The sequence below is a fragment of the Rosa rugosa genome, chromosome 6 (genome assembly GCF_958449725.1).
Source record: "Rosa rugosa chromosome 6, drRosRugo1.1, whole genome shotgun sequence".
NCBI lineage: Eukaryota > Viridiplantae > Streptophyta > Magnoliopsida > Rosales > Rosaceae > Rosa > Rosa rugosa.
Window position 1 is genome coordinate 54,358,972 of NC_084825.1, and position 21,440 is coordinate 54,380,411.

At 37.6% G+C, this 21,440-nt stretch overlaps 2 protein-coding genes across 3 annotated transcripts; both read left to right on the plus strand.

The window, feature by feature from the left end:
- Positions 1-609: 609 nt before the first annotated feature.
- LOC133717989 (serine/threonine-protein kinase TIO) lies at positions 610-9,502 on the plus strand. Of its 2 annotated transcripts, none has more exons than XM_062144758.1 (23): positions 610-764; positions 1,250-1,383; positions 1,461-1,535; positions 1,663-1,755; positions 1,885-1,959; positions 2,068-2,160; positions 2,247-2,310; positions 2,402-2,486; positions 2,947-3,019; positions 3,100-3,168; positions 3,263-3,343; positions 3,601-3,703; positions 3,792-3,938; positions 4,196-4,334; positions 4,420-4,591; positions 5,270-5,368; positions 5,455-5,955; positions 6,120-7,280; positions 7,533-7,766; positions 8,024-8,167; positions 8,359-8,439; positions 8,655-8,843; positions 9,064-9,502. In XM_062144758.1, exons 2-23 carry the CDS (start codon positions 1,294-1,296, stop codon positions 9,301-9,303), a joined length of 4,008 nt encoding a protein of 1,335 aa, XP_062000742.1. In that variant the 5' UTR covers positions 610-764; positions 1,250-1,293; the 3' UTR covers positions 9,304-9,502. The 2 variants fall into 2 exon arrangements, with proteins under 2 accessions (XP_062000742.1, XP_062000743.1); XM_062144759.1 differs by having other exon boundaries at positions 3,804-3,938.
- A 2,966-nt stretch (positions 9,503-12,468) lies between these two features.
- On the plus strand, positions 12,469-20,974 carry LOC133714014 (protein TOPLESS-RELATED PROTEIN 2-like). Its single transcript, XM_062140029.1, has 25 exons — positions 12,469-13,358; positions 13,491-13,670; positions 13,948-14,061; positions 14,154-14,312; positions 14,588-14,765; positions 14,849-14,975; positions 15,088-15,197; positions 15,338-15,476; positions 15,570-15,679; positions 15,923-15,992; positions 16,071-16,144; positions 16,218-16,313; positions 16,391-16,486; positions 16,629-16,756; positions 17,127-17,361; positions 17,454-17,621; positions 17,812-17,919; positions 17,989-18,135; positions 18,526-18,639; positions 18,733-18,915; positions 19,056-19,184; positions 19,287-19,382; positions 19,569-19,754; positions 20,191-20,363; positions 20,459-20,974. The coding sequence occupies exons 1-25, from the start codon at positions 13,279-13,281 to the stop codon at positions 20,667-20,669; spliced, it is 3,411 nt and encodes a 1,136-aa protein (XP_061996013.1). The 5' UTR covers positions 12,469-13,278; the 3' UTR covers positions 20,670-20,974.
- Positions 20,975-21,440: the final 466 nt, after the last annotated feature.

Below are 21,440 nucleotides of genomic sequence, written 5' to 3' on the forward strand. Positions count from 1 at the left end.
ACTTAGATTTTGGTGTATGTATTTTTCAAGTGGTGGCTTAGTATCGCCGTGCGAATATATAAATATTCATTTCCAAAAAAAAAAAAATTAAAAATTAAAATGTATATCTATATATTTTTCATAATAATCCTCATAACATACGTATTTTTTCGTGAATAAGTGAATATAGAAGTATCCAAAGACCATATGATTGGTCTTTGGACTAGACCACGTGTTTGTGGTCTTGGTAGTCCAAAAATCATATGATTGGTTCACGTGGGTTTTGTTTCTCTGCCAATTGGTCCAGCTCTTTATTTCCTTATTTTTTCCGATCGTATTCACTCGATTAACTGAGTTTCAGAATACGTGGTACTTAGGAACTACAGAAATAATTGCTCCGTGTGAATGATCCTAAAACTCCCATATATAACTAATGATGTCATATTTGTCAAAAAAGAAAGAAGCTAATGATGTCATACAACATTACAGCATCTATTTCAGTGTCGTTTTCAGCCGAACGACAGTGTGTGTTGAACTGAAACTCTCTCTCACTCACACGCTTTCTCCAATCCGAGCAGTCACACCGGGCACAGCCCTCTCAAAATCATTTTGAAAAATAGAACGCCGAAATTTAACTTTGAAAAATAAAAAAAAAGCTTAACTGGGCGGGAGAAATCCAAAAAAACGGAAACCCTCTCTCTCATTTTCTCATCCACCATTTTTCAAATCTCTCTCTCTCTCTGAAATTGATAGCAATTCCTTTCATGCTCAGATCGAAGCTCAAGGTACTGTTACGCCTCCATTAATTATTCTCCCTAATCTGCTGGTTCTGGTCTACTAAATTAGTCGCCGATTCATTTACTTCGATTCGCTGTTCTTAGTAAACCACTAGCCCTAGTTCATTGTTTTCGATTTTTTTGTTTCGGGTTGGGATCATGGCGACGGGTACGAATGTTAGGGTTTCGGTTTTATTGTCATATCAGGATCTCGAAGTTATAGTTAGATTTGGTAAAATCGTGATTGCAATTGATGTGCGAATCGTTATATTTGGTAATTTTTGCTGGAAGATTTGAACAAAGCTAGCTTGATTTTACTATGCTAGCAGTTTTTAGCAATTTAGGTATGGTTGAGTTAGCAGTTTTGAACAGCCTGTAGGTATTGACACCTAGATTAATTGAGTAATTTTGTTTCCAAATTTCAATCAGTAAAGCATGGTTCGTGAATGAGTTTAATTGAGTTGCATTAATTGACTGTAATGTATGACTTACAGGACTATAAAGAGTAGAGGTATAAATACATCTGTGGATTTAGAGTATGGGTGTCGAGAATTATCATGTCATTGAGCTTGTAGGCGAAGGTTCCTTTGGGAAGGTATACAAGGGAAGACGCAAGTTCACTGGGCAGGTACTTGTGCTCTGCATTTCTGAAAACTTCTTTTTTTTTTTTTTTATGCGATTACATGTTTTGTGGCTGTTTTTCAGACCGTTGCAATGAAATTTATTATGAAACATGGGAAAAGCGACAAGGATATCCACAATTTAAGACAAGAAATAGAGGTATTAGGCTGGTTTTTTCTCAACTCAAACAAATCTGTGTATATGTATAGCTTCCTTGATTTGGTTATTGCTCCTTTTTTTTTAATTGTTGTCTGTTGTATGACGTCTTGTGCTGCTATATCTGCAGATTCTAAGGAAGCTAAAACATGAAAATATCATTGAAATGCTTGATTCCTTTGAAAGCCCACAAGAATTCTGTGTTGTCACAGAGTTTGCACAAGTATTGATTTCTTCCTTATCTAAAACACATATGTTGACTGTGTTTGTTTATCTAGACTAGCATGTTATTATGGAAAGTAGGAAACTCTTGCAGATGTTTAATTATCAAGGACTTTTCTTTGATATGCAGGGTGAACTATTTGAAATTCTTGAAGATGATAAGCACCTTCCAGAAGAACAAGTTCAAGCAATTGCTAAGCAATTGGTACTTTCATTGTTACCAGTTTTGGTTCCATCTCAATTGATTATCATAACTAACTATTTGGTCTTTCCGGTTAGGGTTTGATAATTTTATGTTTACCAAATATTGCAGGTGAGAGCATTGCATTATCTCCATTCAAACCGCATCATCCATCGTGACATGAAACCACAAAACATTCTCATTGGTGCTGGTTCTATTGTTAAGGTTGAGTGTGTGCAATTAGTATTCTTATAAGTCTGGGTGTCTGTTTGCTGGTATCACTTAACTTGTGAATCCTATTATTGTTACAGCTCTGTGACTTTGGGTTTGCACGTGCAATGTCCACAAATACTGTTGTTTTGCGATCCATAAAAGGTCAGAATGATTCTGGATTAACTGTTAGATACTAAAGAATCTATGTTACTTTGTTGACTGATGCAGTGACGTTTGCATTAATGTTCCTTAGGTACTCCCCTGTACATGGCTCCTGAACTAGTACGGGAACAACCTTACAACCACACTGCAGATTTATGGTCTCTCGGAGTTATATTGTAAGTTGCATCCCTTTACTTAAACTCTCTGGCAGAACAATTTCCTTTAGTTTTTATTCAACTGGGCTATGTGTTACATATTAACCAATGTTGCATGTAATGGATTCTTGTATTTCTATAACTTTGCTCAACAGTTTCTAATTAATCTGTTCCTTCACTTTGTTTGTTTTCACCTTATTGCTCACTCGGTGTATCTGTTCTTCAACATTTTCTAAATTTGCTCAAGAGGATTTTTAATTTAATCCATTCCTTCACATTGTTTGTTTTGTTACCTTATTGCTTATTTAGTCTAGCTGTTCTTCAACACTTTATAATGGATTGTATTGCAATATCAAATTAAATTATATAAACCATTGTAATCCCAAGTTCCACAGCCTCTCTGGGTCTGCTCTTTTTCTGCCTTATCTTTTCTTCTTTTTTCCCTTACTTTTTATGTCTTATTTTTTTGTGTGCACAACAGATATGAATTATTTGTTGGCCAGCCTCCATTTTATACAAATTCAGTATATGCACTCATTCGGCATATTGTGAAGGTACATGTATTCAAATTTTGTGTTCATGCTGTGTATCTCAATAAAAGGTGTACTCTAATATTGCTTTTAAAAATTTTCAGGATCCAGTTAAATACCCTGACAACATGAGTTCAAATTTTAAAAACTTTCTGAAGGGATTGCTCAATAAGGTTGTTATATAACTTCAAATATGTGGTTCTTTCTGTTGAATAGTTTGAATATTTCTGCCAATAATGCTGCTGGTCATTTGTTATTGGTAAACAGATGCCTCAAAATCGTTTGACTTGGCCAGCTCTTTTGGAACACCCATTTGTTAAGGAGACAACTGAAGAACTGGAGGCTAGGGTAATTATAATCTTGGTTGTTATATATTTCTGAGAAAAGGAATGAGAAACTGATCATAAGGGCTGTATTGATGAAACTTGTGATATATTTAATTGTAAAATGAAAGTAGTACTTAACCTTGTATTTTGTTTAACAATGAGTTCAGTATATCATTAGGTCAAGACAAGGGAAGTTCTTCGTCTTGTATTGCATAGGTAGCCTTGTACATGCCTAGTTGTAGAAACACTGAACTAATGCAACTATTGAACCTATTCCAGGAAATGCGTTCTGCTACTGCTGCAGAAAGGGGGTGCGTTGCAGCATGGAGGGGTGAAGGAAACAAAATCCAAACATCAGGTGGCTTGGCTGTTTCTAGTCCTGGTAACACGTTATTCTGTTCTTTAAGTGTTTCTTTTTTTTTTCTTTTTCTTTCAGTTGTCATTAACTTCTTACCATGTAATTGGTAAAGTCAACTCTCCAGCTTCTTCAGAGAACAACAGTGGAATAAGTTTCCAAAATGATGCTCAAACAAATATTCCAGACTCTAAAGCAGTCAATTCTTCTCCAAATGAGGAGTTTCCAGGGTTTGCAAATCCTGATAAAGTTAAACAGTCAGGTATAAGAGTTTCCATAACGAGAAATCTGATTATTTTCTTTAGTTCAGGCAGTTTATATCAACCAGATCAATATTATGTTCCATAAGTCTCTGCCCCTCCGCTGCCCCAAGTTATCATTGTCTGGGTTGTTTAGAGTTTATTTGATTCCAGAATGAAAATTCAATGAAATTTGATGGAAGAGCATAACTCTTGTTATCATTACTTAAATTTACATGACGTAGCTATCACAGGTGACTTAACTGATGGTTTGCTTCAGGTTGTCAAATTCTCGACAGACTGGAAAATAACTCTCGTACAGTTAAAGGTGCACAAATAATTGGTCAAGATAATGAAGCATTAGCACATGTTTTGCTACCACTAAAAAGATGCTCGCAAGGATCCCAAAACTCTAGCAGGTGAAGTTGAATTGCACGACTGTTCTGAATATAACCTACTCTATTATTCGGTTCTTTAATACTTCATTGTTTGTTGAAAACACAGGGATCAAGATATTCTTACTTCAAACCAGTCTTTAAGAATCCTTTCAAACTTAGTTGCAGCTGGTGCCATCACTTCCAGTGGCCTACTTGATGAAATCATACATGAAATTCTTGTTTATACCACCTTCATTGTGGGCATCAAATCTTCTGAACTGAATGAGTTTAGAGCAAAGGTATGATTGCTTCTTCTATAACTCATATTTATTCATTTAATTACTTTGGGCTTTTGTATCTGATGTTGACATACATTTCTGTAGCCGTAAATGCTTGAAATTTGTGTTTCATGGGATTGATTAGCTGTCATTAAAATGACCGTGCTCTTTTGGTTATTTGAAATTGCACCTTTGTCATGCTCGTACAATCCTTGTATCTGCACATTGCATGTCTCAGTATTCATTAAAGTTCAATAGAAAAGAAACTTAGCATACTACACTTCTAGATGCCAAATGAGCCCTTTTGTTTTTTCACTCATATATTGTTGTTTTCATCCCCTTCCTATCTCCTCCAACTTCTGAGATTTGGTTTGTAGAAGTCTCACAATAATTTAGTATCTGAAACAGTGTCAGATTGATGGACAGATGAAAACCTTATTACCTTCTCCATCCCCAAATGCGCTTTTTTATTTAAATTTTTAAATTTTTGTTCATGTACATATATTTGTTGTTTTCATCTCTGTCCTGTCTACCCACTCTTCTGAGATTTTGTTTTATACAAGTTATGCAACTTTTGAGATTTAATACCTTAAACAGTTTCAATGGATAAACAGATTAAGAAGCAAATATGACTATCGCCCCTTCTCTTGCTGTTTGATGATAAAAGTATGATCAGAATCTTGCTTCTTACTTTTGCAGAGTTTCTCAGTAATTAAAGTTTTGGTAGACATTGCTGGACATGGCATTGGAGGCTCATATTTCAGGCACTGGGTTGCTTTAGCTGATATTTTTTCACAGGTTTGATTTTCTGTGGTACATATTATATTACTTTACAGCAACAAGTTAAGGTCCTGCTTCTGGTTCTCATCTTGTTCAATGTGTAGGTTGTTGGTGGCAGTGAAGATGCATCTGGAAGAGTTTTGTTTGAGTCCATAGCTTGCATTACTGTCATGTTAACAAGAGTTAATCAGGGTCTGAAACAGGCTGTTTCTGATCCTAATGAAGCAGTGAAACAGATTTTGGATCATGCTAAAACATCTGGTTTAGTGGATCAGCTTTGTCTCTGCTTAGCTACTGCTGGAGCAGGTCTTATTTCGGGTCCTTCAAATATGTCACGTTCAGCCTGTGAAGCATGCATGGCTATTTGGTTGCTGGTAGATACATCAGAGTTTTTTTCGACAAAAGGAAATGCCATTTCCTTTCCGCTAAACACTTTGCGCAGTCCATCAAGGGCTCAAGATCGAGGAGGTTCTTTGATTGGAACAGAATCAGCAAGACTAGTAGCTGTAGTTACTAGAGCATTAGTTAGATCTAAACCAGTTCAGGTTGCCATCCATTATTGCCTTCATCAACGTCTTGAGGCTTCACTCTGTGCTGGTATTCAGGTGTTTCTCTCTCCTAATTATCCACACGTAAACAATGATTTTTGAATCTACACAGTAATTTGAAAGTGTTTTTTCATGAGAATGTACCAAATGTTTCTAATCATATTTGGGTCTTTCTCTAGCTTGCATTTTTTAACATGACAGATATGCCTTTCATGTTTCAGCTATTGTTGAGGTGCTGCTTGCAGAGTGGAATTGTTCCTGGCATTCTTTGTGGCCTGCCTAGTTCTTTACCTGTAACTACTGTTGTCAGTGGTGGAGGTGATGGAACCATAATTTTTGAGATATTCTCTTTGTTGTCTGTGTGCATTTCATCTCAAAATAAAGATCCACAAGCAATTGAGACAACCAACTTGAAGAGCAAAATAACCGATCCCACTATGTTGGTTCTGCATTCCTGCCTCATCCTTGCATCAGTTGCACAATGTTTAAAGGCAACTGGAAGAAATTCTGCATTGTTTATGCTTACTACATCCTCGAAGAAGCAGCTTTCTCGACTTTCTGCCCTTGCTCATCACTTTTCTTCCGGTGAGAGCACAAATACTTCCTCTCAAACTCACAGTGCAGCAGCCATGTTGGCACTGGCATCTATTTTGTCCCTTGAATCTGGAGCTTCTGTTGGGTCCTCTGTCTTTGAGGTAGCAGTGCCTTTGATTCCTCAAACTGCGACACTTTGTGAATGCCTCAAACTTTCATCAAACAATGAGATTGTATCGGGTCCTAATGGCACCAACGGTGTTCTCTCAAACTGGCATGGTCTTAGGGATGGATGTGTTGGCTTGCTGGAGGCCAGACTGAGATGGGGAGGACCCTTAGCTGTTCAACAACTTTGTGCAAGCAATATCCCTCTGCTTCTAATCAATTTGTTAGCCAAAAACCAACAAAATGCTTCTCCTCAAGAAGTTGCCAGCACAAATGATCAAGTTGGGCTTTCCCCTATTGGAGTTGTATGGACAGTATCATCTATTTGTCAGTGCCTTTCTGGTGGAGCCTTAACCTTTCGTCAGATTCTGCTTAGAAGTGAGCATATCAAACTCCTCTCTGACTTGATATCTGACATGCATCTCAAACTTGTAAAGTCCTGGGTTGGGCCTGGTGGAGGAATGGATGGCGTAAGAGATATAACAAATGCAGTAATTGACCTCTTGGCATTTCCTTTTGTGGCTGTTCAGAATGCTCCAGGATTGCCATCAGCGACTGCCTCAGTGAACAGTGGGATCCTTCTGAACATGGGTTCACCAGGTGTGAAAGTTGGCGTTGAAGACAGAGACATGGTGAAGGTGATTGAGGAAGACCTGGGAAAATATATTAAAATCCTTTTGGAGGTTTGATCCTTTTCATTTTATTTTTCCTCCTCTACACAGGGCAAGGGAATGGGTTTTGTTTCATATGTAGATTCTTTTTCAGGATGGTTCATGTGATACTTCAAATTCTTTGTTTGAATGATACACTACTAGGGATACTGACGTTGAGTTATTATATGGGATATGCAGAATCAGTTAATATGCTGAATCTGGTGCCATCCTGGTACTCAAGGACCTATGCGTTTCTCATTCTATTGCTTCTGAATTTTTCAGGTTGGAGTGCCTGGTATCATTCTTTGGTGTCTAGAACATTTGGAGTTAAAAGATTTGGGAAGACCTGTGGCCTTTCTGGCTAAAATGATTGGTCACCGACCATTGGCAGTTCAACTTGTGGGTAAAGGCTTGTTGGATCCTACTAGGATGAGAAGATTGCTCGATCGTTCAAGCCCAAAAGAAGTCATGCTGGATGTTCTGATGATTGTTTCTGATTTGGCACGCATGGACAAGGTTAGATTTGGTTACCTTTAATCAATATCATTTCCTTGTCAATCAAATTCCAGATAAGATTTGGGGCCTACGTTAGGGTTATATAAACCCTCTAAATGCTTTTGGTCTTCCAAACTCAATTTCATCTCTCCTTTTCCACTTTCAATGGTTGGCTAATATTATATTTAGTATTGTTAAATCTTACTATCTCAACATAGGAAGATACATGAACATTTGTTTTTAACACTATCTTGTACTTAATACTTTTTGGTGTTTAGGGATTCTACGAATACATTAATCGAGCTTCTCTGCTGGAGTTCTTCAAGGGATTTCTTACCCATGAAGATCCTAGTGTGCGTTCGAAGGCTTGCAGTGCTCTAGGCAATATGTGCCGGCACAGCTCCTACTTTTACAGTTCCCTAGTAAGTAAACTAAGCATCCTTAGAAATATGTTGGCTCCTATTTGGAGAACAATGGATTGCTTTGAAGTTTTGTGTCGCTCAAAAACTCTATAATCTGGATATCTGAAGCTTATCCTACCCACAAGCACACACGTAGGCAGATACTGGATGATCTCCATTTTGTCTTACAATTGAATATGATGATGATCCAGGCAAAGAATCAAATCATTGGTCTCCTTATTGATCGATGCTCTGACCCAGACAAACGTACACGGAAATTTGCTTGTTTTGCTGTAAGTTCTGTTGCCCTGCAATAAAAATACTGTTCCATTGTAGCCGACTGTTACAATAGATGGTTATAATTTACTACATCGCAATAGTCATTAATCTTCCAGAATCAGAAACATATGTAGAGAGTAATTAATTAAACCTTGTAGCTATGTGGCTAGAATTCTTCATTCTGACACACACTTTCTCTCTTTCTATCTCTCCTCTCTTTTCTGCGCAGATTGGCAATGCCGCTTACCATAATGATATGTTGTATGAAGAGCTGCGGAGATCTATCCCCCAGCTTGCCAATTTGTTGCTTTCATCTGAGGAAGACAAGACTAAAGCAAATGCAGCAGGTGCACTAAGCAATCTTATCCGCAACTCCAACAAACTTTGCGAAGACATTGTCTCTAGAGGAGCCATGCAGGTTGGTGGTCTTTCACTTTTGTTAGCCATCTGAAATAATCTTATACAGCTTTCTTGTGCATCCCCATTTCCCCTTCCTACTTTATCTTGAAATATATCAGGAAATGACTATAGATCATACAGTTTGCTGGTTTTAATACTGAATAGGAAATGGTCCAATCTTGTTCATAATGTTATACTTTCATGAATATGACTAAGAATTTAGTTGGTGAATGTTGCAGTCTTTGCTGAAGTTGGTGGCAGAGTGCTCAGTGTTGGCTCTGAACCCAAGTAGGAAAGATTCAGCGCAAGAGTCACCTCTCAAAATAGCTCTGTTTTCATTGGCAAAAATGTGCTCGCATCCGCCCTGCAGAGATTTCCTCCGTTCATCTGAGTTGTTCCCCGTGATCGGACGGCTCCGCCAATCCCCGGAATCAACAATTGCCAACTACGCCTCCGCCATCATCAACAAAGTTGCCTGATCATCCTGGACCAAGTTTTGTAAGAGCAACTGTCATATATAACCTTCATTGCCACTAAATAGGGCATCCACCAAAGTTTGCACATGGGGTAAGCACAATGCTTGCTGCAATAGTATTCGTATGTATGTATGTATATGGATCAACTGTATTTTTCGCTTTTTAGTTTAAATTTCTTTGGAGGGTGTTTCATTTTCTTTTACGGTGCGTTTGGATGAGAACATTATAAAATCCGTAGGAATTTATAAATGATGGAATCTTTAACTCCATCAATCTAAAATTCCATTAATTGCAATTTCTATTGTTTGGTTGCATCTATTTAGGATTTGAAATGTGTAATAAATTAATAAAGTTTAAAACAAATAAAAATATAAAATAGAAAAGTCTTATTTTGGAAATAAAAATTGAATACTGCAAAGGAATTCGTAAATAACACCTATTTTGGTGGAAATTGAAGTGAGGAATTTAAATAACGAATTCCTTCGTTTTTTTCCACAGAGAAATTTAAAACTACCAATCTGATAATGCCAAACAAGGGAATTGGCTTTTAAGAATTATGAAATCCTCACTTTCAATTAAATTCCATCATTTTTTCCCTCATCCAAACACACTCTTAAGGTTTTCCAACCATAAATGAGTGCCTACCTTGCCTTCATCATTACGGTTGGACCTTGGATTGTGATTGGGCCTTGTGAGTCAATAGGTTGGTGGGCCTTCGTTTTGGAGTGAACGTCATTTGTTTGCTAACCCTAGTATTATAGTTAATAGAAAGTAGGTCCGCCGTCCACGTGTGGTTCCGTACAATAAGGCGGTGGCCTTGACAAGCTCACTTACCCAAATCTATTGATGATACGACGCCACTTGGCGTTACGCTGTGCTGTGCCCCTATGTATTTCTGGGCCACTGAAGTTGATTTCAAATCCACTTTCAGTTGTCCTTTGAATTTTTTTTTGAAGTGGTCCCAAATTCTGAGTGTGATGTCTTTAAATTCAGAGGGAATTATGGTGTGAGTGTTACATGCAATAAACGCCGAGGGGCGTTAGATCTGGGAAATTAAGAAAAAGAAAAACATAAATGTTGTCAGGAAAGTGGGAACACATTCCAATATTGTGATAAGCAGTCCTGCTTATCACAGACCCCTATTACAAGACAGCTACTGCGCACTACGCCCGACGATGACAGGTTGATTGATTGGTAGATAATAAATTAGATTCTTAATCGAAAAAGTCATAAAAATATAAAATCATTTTATTGTTGGAAAAAGAAGAAACCAGTGGGGACCACCAGAAATTGAATAGTGAGAGGAGGTAGTGGTAAATAAGTACGAGGTGATGTGGTTACGCGGCACAATCGCCATCCTCCATTTGTTTTTATTTTGTCTGGTACAAGTCCATTTATTTTAATTTTGATTTATTGGCACCAAATTTTTCATGAACTCGAAAAAAAAAAAAATTCATTCAGTCAATTGAGCTAAATTAATAAACACATTATTATTATTTTTTTATTTTTGACCTAATTTATTTCATGACATTTAGAAAGAAAAAAAAATCATTCAGATTATAAAATAATATTTTGTGAGAAGAATATAATGAGTTTGAATTGGATAAACAATTAAGTAAACTCAATAATTTTCCTTTTTCATTAGGAAACTTTTGCTCTTCTTGTTTAGGGTGTGCTCATCAGAATTTGTGTTCCGGTTGGTCCATTATGGATGGCCAGGCCAGCCTAGCTAGCAAAGGGAACTGAATAAAATGATTTTCAATCTTTACATAGCACATGGTTTGTTCAACATTACAACCTTACAAAATGGAAGTCAGGCTAATCAGTTCAGCATTGAAAATAAATGTAATTCCACTACAAGTATAGTCTACGGAAATGTGCTCGCGCAATTATTGCTTCTTGTTATCAATTATCATGGTCAGGTCTAGTACTAACATGTCCAACAAATAATGTCATAATTGTCAGGACTAGTACTATTATTTACAACGAATTTACTCTTTCACGAGTACTAGCTTCCCTTTTCATTTTTACGTGTACGATACTCACGATTGGATGGGTTGGGAAGGACAAATCGACCACGCATCTACCACTTTACTCTAAAAAAGCCCATGCAGCTTTTGAAGGTCACCTTTCAATATGAATAGGCTATTCAATCACCTAAAAGGGATTATTCTCAAAAAAAAAAAAAAAAAAATTAACTAAAAGGGATTGAAACCTTGCACTATCCAAGAAGCCAGCTGTTGGTTTGGGTAAATACAACATCTCTTTCATGGGTAATTTTTTTTTACCGTTAATTCACTTATGATGAAATAAATATAACAAGTGAAAATTTAAAGTACGACATATTTATAAATAATGAAATTTAATAATCATCAAATGCATTGGCGAGAGTTGATATTTTTTATTTAATCAAATCTTATCTATAAATATCAAGGAAAACTACACATGACAGGCTTGAGCGAATCATTTTACGAGCTTTAATTTAGATCCGGTTACGAAGCAAGTATTTTATCTTGTCGAGAAAGGAAGATGTTTTCTTTCTGTCTTCTTCTTTGAATAGAATTGAAAACGAAGTAACGTGATTGAAAACGAATTTTTCTTTGGTAAAAGGGTGTTGAAAGTGAAGTTGTTGCATTAAGTGAATGTGAGAAAAAGTGGGAAAAGGACGACTGCCGACTTCAATGAGAGACTGTTTAAGGCACACCTCAATTATGCTTTCTTTTGGAACAAAAACAAAGTAAAACCCCATCGCTTCCACGTGTGAGGGTACCATTTGGGGTTAAGAAGCACACATGTCACCCAAATGTATGACTATCACGGACCTTCCATAAAGCCACTGGACCAATAGCAACACGAGCTCATGGAACCACTGGAGCGAGTCATGCAGCGAATTATTATTTGCCAGTGGTCTACTAGGGTTTTTTCTGTGCAGTCTCAGCATTACTAGGTAGACTGTGATGTATATATATATAGTCACTAGAGTCCAATTTAGAGTAAGGGAGGAAAGTCAGGTAGAGAGAGAGAAAGAGATAGTGGAGAGAGAGAGAGAGAGCATATTTAAGCAGATATATATACAAAAATGGAAAAGAAAATTAATTAATAAAAGCAGAAATTGAAAGACTGAGAGAGAGAGAGAGAGGAGGAGATAGAGAGAGTGAGTGCCCCAAGCAAAAGCACAAAACAGCACAAGCTTTGTCTCTGTCCTACAGAGAGAAAAAAGTATATAAAGATAGAGAGAAGGGAGAGAGAGAGAGAGAGACAGATACAAAGTAAACATTTTTAGAGAGAGAAAGTGAAGGGGGTTGTTGTTGTTGTTGCAGAGTTTTAGCAGAGAGAAAGAGAGAGGAAAGCAGAGAGCTTCGGAGAAAAGAAACCCTAACCCTAGAAGAAGAAGAAGAAGAAGAAGAAAGAAATGTTTGATTTTGCTGGGTCTCTGGTGAACTCTCTGTAAAGCTTTTCTCAATCTCGATTACCCAACCCGGATTTTGAAATCAAGGTCGAAACTTTGGGTGGGCTCTGGTTTTGATTGGGTGAGCTTGGAGTAAAGGTTGGATCTTTATTGTTGAATCTGAAATTTGAGGGCTTATTTGGGGTTTATGTGAAGTGGGTTTGCTTGAACCAAGAGGTTTGCTTGTGTTGTTTTTGTTTTGGGTATTTGTGCTTTTTTTTGGTGGGTATTGCTCTGGAAATTTATCTGGTGATGGAAGGCATTTACTTTTACTGAGCTGGAGGTTAGATGATTGTTGGTTCTCTGTGAAATTGGTGATTTTAAGAAGTTGGTTGATGATGAATGGTTTGATGCAAAGATTAGCACAATTATAGGAAAGGTGAAGGAAGAAATAGGTTCTGCGGCTTTGATTTTTTGTTTCATTGTTGACCTTTTCGGATCCGAAAAGGAGTTCGGGTAAAACCCAAATAAAATTGTAGTTGATTTGATCACCAATCTTTGCACTGGAGCGGTTAGGATTACCTGGGGCAATGTCTTCCTTGAGTAGGGAACTGGTGTTCTTGATTTTACAGTTCTTGGACGAGGAGAAGTTCAAGGAAACAGTTCATAAGTAAGTTTCGGTTTTATGATGATGTTTTGTTCAGTTGTTACCTGTGTTTAGGGAAAGAAAAGACTGTAAATATTTTAGTCTGTGTTTTGATTACGTGTCCTTGTATGTAATGTGCATCTTCTGAACTTTTAGGCTAGAGCAAGAGTCTGGCTTTTTCTTCAATATGAAGCATTTTGAGGATCAAGTCCAGGCTGGAGAGTGGGACGAAGTCGAGCGATATTTGGGTGGCTTCACTAAAGTTGAAGACAATCGGTATTCAATGAAGATCTTCTTTGAAATCAGGAAGCAGAAATATTTGGAAGCTCTCGATAGGTGACATTCAAACCCATCGCTTTTGATATTTATAAATATGTTGAATTGATGCAAACAAGCTGTTTCTCCCCTCTGTTGACTGTACTAAATTCAATACCAAGTTGATGTGAAAAAGGCAAATGGTGGTTTTTATTTTTATCTTCTTCAAAGTAAGGAAAGAAGCTCAGTCGTTAGTTGGTGTAGGATTGAACTTTTTCTGTAGCATTGTAGGGTTCGTTTGATATGTTGTTATGCAGCTGTCTGATAAGCTTGTTTGAATGTCTATTTCTGCTATCAGGCAGGATAGGGCGAAGGCTGTTGAGATTCTTGTGAAGGACCTTAAGGTTTTTGCATCTTTTAATGAGGAACTTTTCAAGGAGATCACTCAGTTGCTCACTCTTGACAACTTCAGGTATTGCTTGTTTTCCTCTGCTGGTTCATTGTCAACATGGCAGTATGCTTGATAATTGGTCCTCACACAGTTCTATTGTATTATATCATCAGGCAAAATGAGCAGCTTTCCAAGTACGGGGACACAAAATCTGCTCGGAATATCATGCTTATAGAACTTAAAAAGCTCATTGAAGCGAACCCATTATTTCGTGATAAACTTGCATTTCCGTCCTTCAAAAGTTCACGGTTAAGGACTTTGATAAACCAGAGGTCACTCTCGCTCCCCTCTTTAACTTATTTTGTGCAAGTTTGTTGTCAACTTGTTATCAACTCTTTTTACAACCAAGCTTCTGGATATGCTGTGAGATGCCTGAAAATTCTGTAGCGAGTGCCCCTTCTAATCGATAAGAGAATTGATTGATTATTTATCACTAATTCTGCTTATCAATTAGAGAACTGACTTCCTGGAATTTTTACTTCTTTCTCATATAGTATTTTCTAAAAGAGTTGCTCTTTCTAAGTTCATTTCCCTTTTGAATTTTCAGTCTCAACTGGCAGCACCAACTTTGCAAGAATCCCCGTCCAAATCCTGATATTAAAACACTATTTATGGATCATTCTTGCACTCCGAATGCTAATGGATCTCGTCCTCCTCCCACAAACAATCCCCTTGTTGGACCAATTCCAAAGGCTGGTGCATTTCCTCCTATTGGAGCCCATGGTGTAAGTTGCATCTATTCATCTGCATAAGAGTGAAGTGCAGCAATGTTTAATGATACTCAGATCAGCCCTTTATCTCTGTGCAGCCATTTCAGCCTGTTGTCTCCCCTTCTCCTGGTGCTATTGCTGGGTGGATGTCAAATGCTAATCCTTCTATGCCTCACCCTGCTGTTGCAGCAGCTCCTCCTGGTCTTGTGCAGCCTTCTAGTGCAGGTGAGTAGGTTCATATGTAATACTAAATGCTTTTAGCTCTATTTTTTTTTTTTTAGGCCTTGAAGATGATTTTTTTTAATATTTTTTTTACCATTATGTTTGCTTTATACAGCTGCTTTCTTAAAGCACCCAAGGACGCCGACAGGTGTTACAGGGATGGATTATCAATCAGCTGATTCAGAGCACTTGATTAAGCGTATTCGTACTGGCCCATCTGATGAGGTATGAAGAGGGAAGAATTTATTTTTCAAGCTCAGTTGTCATGTTTGTTACTTGTATTGGTACTACAAATTTGAGATTCCGCTGCAACTCTCTGATTAAATCTTGAAGAAAGAAATGATACACTCACCATGTTCTTGCAGGTGTCCTTTTCTGGGGTGATGCTTAGTTCCAATGCTTATTCACAAGATGACCTTCCGAAGGCTGTTGTTCGGACCCTTAGTCAAGGATCTAATGTAATGAGCATGGACTTTCATCCACAGCAACAAAATATTCTTCTAGGTTTGTACTTAAAGATGTTATTATGGTGCATTGAATGTCTCCAGGTTCATTTAATTTTTTTTGTTGTTGAAATTTTCAACTATTTGTTTGTAGTTGGGACAAATGTTGGCGACATCAGTCTTTGGGAATTAGGATCCCGGGAAAGGTTGGTACATAAACCTTTCAAGGTCTGGGATATACAAGCTGCGTCAATGCCACTGCAGGTATTATACGTTTTGACTACATATTGGTGATGATTCGTTTAGTTTAGTCAGTAGTGCGTTATGACCCTTCATAAACTCATAACGAGTCCAGTTTATGGAAGGATATAGAGTTGAGTCTTATGGGATTTTCTTCCATAACCAGGGTAGGTGACTCCTTCACACTAACATCTGGTACCATATATTGTGATTCTAGAAGTGACTGATTATACTCTAAACCAATCCTTTTTTTTTTTTTTTCACCAGACTGCTTTGTTGAATGATGCTGCAATATCAGTGAATCGTTGTGTTTGGAGCCCAGATGGACTTATGCTTGGTATGTATACTCCTGATCTAATGAGTTAAATAACTAGTATCTGTTATGTTAAATAGGCTTACCTTCTAAATTGTGCAGGTGTTGCATTTTCTAAGCACATCGTCCAGATATATACTAACAATCCAACTGGAGAATTGAGACAACATTTGGAGGTAGGCTTGTACTTCAGATAATTTTCTCTATGGGAACTGGAACTGGTCATTGACAATCTTTCTCATTCTTTAGATTGATGCTCACGTTGGCGGTGTTAATGACATTGCATTTGCTCATCCCAACAAGCAATTGTGTATTGTTACTTGCGGAGATGATAAAGTGATTAAGGTATTAGCTGTAAGATTTGATGTGGTTTGTACACACAAGAGGTCTGGGCTTCCTGATTGTGAGTATCTCTGTGACAGGTATGGGATGCTGCAGCCGGACGCAGACAATATACATTTGAAGGCCATGAAGCTCCTGTATATTCAGTGTGCCCTCATTACAAAGAAAATATACAAGTATGTATCCTTTGGATAGTGTAGCTTTTCAACATGTTGACTTGTAGATATTAGCTGGAGTCTGCCATTCATTCACATAACAAATGAAGCTGGGAAAATCGCCATTATACTTGTATAACCAGGGCACTTGTCCTTGTTTCAGTTCATTTTTTCAACTGCGATTGATGGGAAGATTAAAGCTTGGCTATATGATTGTTTGGGGTCAAGGGTGGACTATGATGCTCCTGGACTTTGGTGCACCATGATGGCTTATAGTGCAGATGGAACCAGGTAAAGTTTGTTCAGATGAAAGTGAGGTCCTAATAAACTGCTGGATGTGTTCGTGTCTATATTATTATTTGCCATATGTGAACTCCATTATATTTAGTTGATTGCAAATTTGGGAAAGCCTTTGAATAATAAATCACTCGAGGAGGCCTTTTCATACTTCTTTTTCCTTTTATTAGTCAGTAAGCCTCCTCATTTCTAATGATGCAAATTTGAGAGAGTTTACAGTAATTTTCCCATCTCCCCCCTTTCTGGAACATTTCCATCAATGTTTTCAGTTATTTCTTCTATAATCTTGGAAGCCATTAGTGTATATTAAATTTATCGCTCAAATATATATGTTTCTTAAAGTAGATGCATATTGTATGTGTAGACTCTTCTCATGTGGAACGAGTAAAGAAGGTGAATCTCATCTGGTGGAGTGGAATGAGAGCGAAGGGGCCATCAAACGGACATATTCTGGGTTTAGAAAACGCTCTTTGGATGTTGTCCAGTTTGACACAACAAGGAACCGGTTCCTAGCCGCTGGTGATGAATTTCAAATAAAGTTCTGGGATATGGACAATACCAATGTGCTGACAGCTGTTGATGCAGATGGCGGGTTGCCTGTGAGTAATGCTCTCCTTTACACTATGCTAATAGCATTCATGTGGAGTAGATAAGTCACAGAAGTAATTTTTGTCTGTTTTACTTTTTGCAGGCTAGTCCTAGACTCAGATTCAACAAAGAAGGTTCCTTGTTAGCTGTAACAACGACTGACAGCGGTATAAAGATTTTAGCAAATAATGATGGTTTGCGCTTGATAAGGATGTTGGAGAGCAAAGCTATGGAGAGAAACCGAGGCACTTCTGAGCCCATCAACACTAAGGTAGTCTTTGCTATGTCCTCCTGAGGGCAGTATTTCTAAAATGTTTGCTGGCCCTATCCATTATTTGTCTATCAGTATCAATATGATGCGTGCCAATTGTGTATGCTATGCTGACATTATTGCTTCGTATTTTAATTTCTGTCAGCTAGGTAATTTTATTGCTTACTGTTTGTTACTTTTGTTCTGGCAGCCTTTGATTGTCAATGCACTAGGCCCCATTGGGAATGTTTCTAACGCTGTTGCTCCAACCCTCGAACGTGCTGATAGAATCCAACCTGCTGTTTCTATCAGTAGTCTGGTAAGTTTTTGTGGCATGAAGTTTTTAATGCTGCCTATGTTCGTGCATTTATATTGGTTTTCAATGCAGGGTAATATGGAGAACAGCAGGCTTGTTGATGTTAAACCTCGGATCCCTGATGATATAGACAAGATTAAGAGCTGGAAAATTTCTGATATTGCGGATCCTTCTCAAATGAAAGCTTTAAGATTGCCCGACTCTACAACAGCTGGAAAGGTGTGGAGACACGCACACACGTGCGTGCGCACACACACATATATAAATCCTCTTTCAAAAAGTTATTCGTAAATGAAGCCTTTAATTATAATACATGAGATGATGACCCACCTCTTTAGTTTTCATTTTGGTGTTCGTTGTTTTCCCCCACCAATGGAAACTCACCTTCTAATTAACTATGTTTTTTTTCCTTTTCTTTGGGTTTTATACCAAATAAAGCAAATTCTGCTTTAGTTTTGTTCAGTTAGGGGACATACTTTTACTGATTTTGCATCTAAAACTGGTACAAATTAGTGCCTGCATACGTATATGCTGTAGGGAAAAAGTCATTTACATCCTTGATTCTAGATTCCGTAATACCATATCGACGGTAATTATTGGAAATTGCAGGTTGTGAGACTAATGTACACGAATAATGGTTTGGCTCTGTTAGCCCTCGCCTCCAATGCTGTTCACAAGCTTTGGAAGTGGCCGCGTAATGACAGGAATAATCCATCAGGGAAGGTCTGGCTTCTGTCCTCTGTCCTTCCTAAAGTGTTGCTACCTGTTATTTAGTTTATGTTTCTTATGGATTCCTACCTTGTGATATTTTTCCAGGCTAGTGCATATGTTGTTCCACAGTTGTGGCAGCCCCCGAATGGAATTCTTATGGCTAATGATGTAAATGACAATAAACCAGCTGAGGAATCTACTGCATGCATTGCTTTATCTAAAAATGATTCTTACGTAATGTCTGCATCTGGCGGGAAGGTCTCTTTGTTCAACATGATGACATTTAAGGTATGCTATTACTGCTTCTTTTAGAACCATCTACAAATATCTGTAGCGCATATATTTGCACTTCAGTTATATTTGGTATCTCAAATATTCAATCTCATTTAATTATTGTTTACTGAATAAGCCTGGGGTTTGTTTTCCAGGTCATGACAACATTTGTATCTCCCCCTCCTGCTGCCACTTTTCTGGCATTCCATCCTCAAGATAATAATATAATTGCTATTGGCATGGAGGACTCTACTATTTTAATATATAATGTCAGGGTTGATGAGGTAAAGATCCTCCCATGGCTATATCTATGTTCTTGAAGTCTTTGAGCTTTTGTTCATTTTGTCTGGTTATTTGAAAAACTAAATGTTAGATGGAATTGACAGGTCAAAACCAAACTTAAGGGTCACCAGAATCGGATAACGGGCCTTGCATTTTCCCAGACTCTTAACATACTGGTCTCTTCAGGAGCTGATGCCCAGGTTGGTGGCTGGTTATTTATAATGGGAACAATTTAAAAATAAAACGTTTTTCCATTAAGATGAGATGCTGCTTTAATGAAACAAAATGAGTGTTTTAATCTTATTTCTATGGAAATTATTTCACATTTGATTCCATAGACTATAATTGCTTGATATTTTCATTTACTCTAAATGACTTGGTTGTAGTTATGTGTGTGGAGCATTGATGGGTGGGAGAAAAAGAAAACAAGGTTCATACAAGCACCAACTGGTCGGCAATCCCCATTGGTTGGAGAAACAAAAGTTCAGTTTCATAACGATCACACACATCTATTGGTTGCCCATGAAAGCCAAATTGCTGTGTATGACAGCAAGCTTGATTGTTTACGCTTTGTAAGTTATTCACCAGACAGTCGTTACTATTTAATCTTGAATTGCTAAGATAAGTTGATAATATTGGTTTGGTGGTGAAACAACTTTAGAAGTTAGAAATGAGCTATTTGCAATGAAATTTTGTGTACAGTTGGTTAGAATATACTCATCTGTGCCAAAGTCAATGGTTAGAATATACTCATCTGTGCCAAGGTCAATGTCTCATCTCCCTTTTCAATGAAAACTCTTGTTTGAGGCACATTTTTATTTTCACTGTAGCATTACTCGGTAATATAACAATCTTGGGTTTAACTCAGGTAAAAAGTTATCTGTCCAGAAATGCTTGAAGTCTTGAACGATGAGATTTATTTATTTTAATCCATCATCTTTTAGAATAGAAAAATTAGTACATCTTTACTGTAATTTGACTTTTCTTTGTTCCCCTGTATGTTGGCAGTGGTCTCCAAAAGATGCCCTTGCTGCTCCCATCTCATGTGCAATATATTCATGCGATAGTTTGTTGGTTTATGCTACTTTTTGTGACGGTGCTGTGGGAGTTTTTGATGCTGATAGCTTAAGACTCAGATGTCGAATAGCGCCTTCTGCTTATATACCATCATTTTCTCTCAGGTGAGCAGAAAGTATCATGCTCTTTGTTGAATAAAACCCTGTTCCTTGTGTATTTTTCTCTTTACCATACTGAACCTAATTTTGTACAATTGCAGCGGTGGCAACCCCTCCTATCCTGTGGTTGTAGCAGCTCATCCATCTGAGCCTAACCAGATCGCAGTTGGCATGACTGACGGGTCAGTGCATGTGGTTGAACCATCTGATGCAGAGCTGAAGTGGGGTGGCACACCCTCTCAAGATAATGGTCCTTCCAATTCATCAAATCCTTCTCCTAGTGGTCAAGCATCAGAACTACCTTCCAGGTGATGAATGTGGCTAGTTTAAGTTATGTTGGAGACGAGTAGACCAGACAGACTTGATGCTGCAGTTTCATGAATTTTAGCTAGCTAGTATTATTACCTTTACCCATTTTTTCGGCCGAGCCATTGCATTGGGTTATGGTTCTTTATTCTATGTATATCTTTTTGTGTTTCTTTAGTTTGCCAAATGAAGTTGTAGGGATATGAATCTGTATATCGTTTGTTATCAGAGTTTGTTTTGTTGGATGTCTACCATGAAAGGCCAATTTGCCTTCCGGCAGTATTTTAGCTCCGTTTTTTCTTTCTTTTCAATACACATGAGTTGATGGTTTTTGGAGTGAAATATTGTTTATAACTGAGCTTGTTTTTACATTCTATCGTTGCTTTGTTTTTTATTTTTATTTTTTTTAAGTACATCTAAATAACGAGAATTTTCTTGTACTAATAAACAGATTTAGAGTCGTATGAATAAAAACACACCCACTTTTAACTCGAGAGACTCGAACACAGCCGCAGCAATTTTTTCCTCCAAAAAAACAAGAGGCCTAAGTGAAACCTAGGTTACCGATTAACTCTACACAACACAATGAAGGATCAAACTGAAGCCTAGGCCTTCGAGGATCCCAGTTGACTGGGATAAACTCAAACTGTGTCTATCCTCAATGACCGGTCATAGGGGGATAGATGGCACTCAATATAGAAAATTACATAGTAGCACATGACCAAAGATGTAAACACAGAAAACCTACTTTCAAAAAGATTTATACAAATAAGGACA

What these genes read in the sequence shown, in the direction of transcription:
- LOC133717989 (XM_062144758.1), top strand. Translation starts at nt 1,294, where the DNA reads ATGGGTGTCGAGAATTATCATGTCATTGAGCTTGTAGGCGAAGGTTCC. An exon ending in ATTTGGCACGCATGGACAAG is followed by an intron (nt 7,767 to 8,023) that starts GTTAGATTTGGT and finishes TTTGGTGTTTAG; the next exon opens with GGATTCTACGAATACATTAA. An exon ending in TCTCTAGAGGAGCCATGCAG is followed by an intron (nt 8,844 to 9,063) that starts GTTGGTGGTCTT and finishes TGAATGTTGCAG; the next exon opens with TCTTTGCTGAAGTTGGTGGC.
- LOC133714014 (XM_062140029.1), top strand. Translation starts at nt 13,279, where the DNA reads ATGTCTTCCTTGAGTAGGGAACTGGTGTTCTTGATTTTACAGTTCTTG. An exon ending in AGGACTTTGATAAACCAGAG is followed by an intron (nt 14,313 to 14,587) that starts GTCACTCTCGCT and finishes TTGAATTTTCAG; the next exon opens with TCTCAACTGGCAGCACCAAC. An exon ending in GCAACAAAATATTCTTCTAG is followed by an intron (nt 15,477 to 15,569) that starts GTTTGTACTTAA and finishes ATTTGTTTGTAG; the next exon opens with TTGGGACAAATGTTGGCGAC.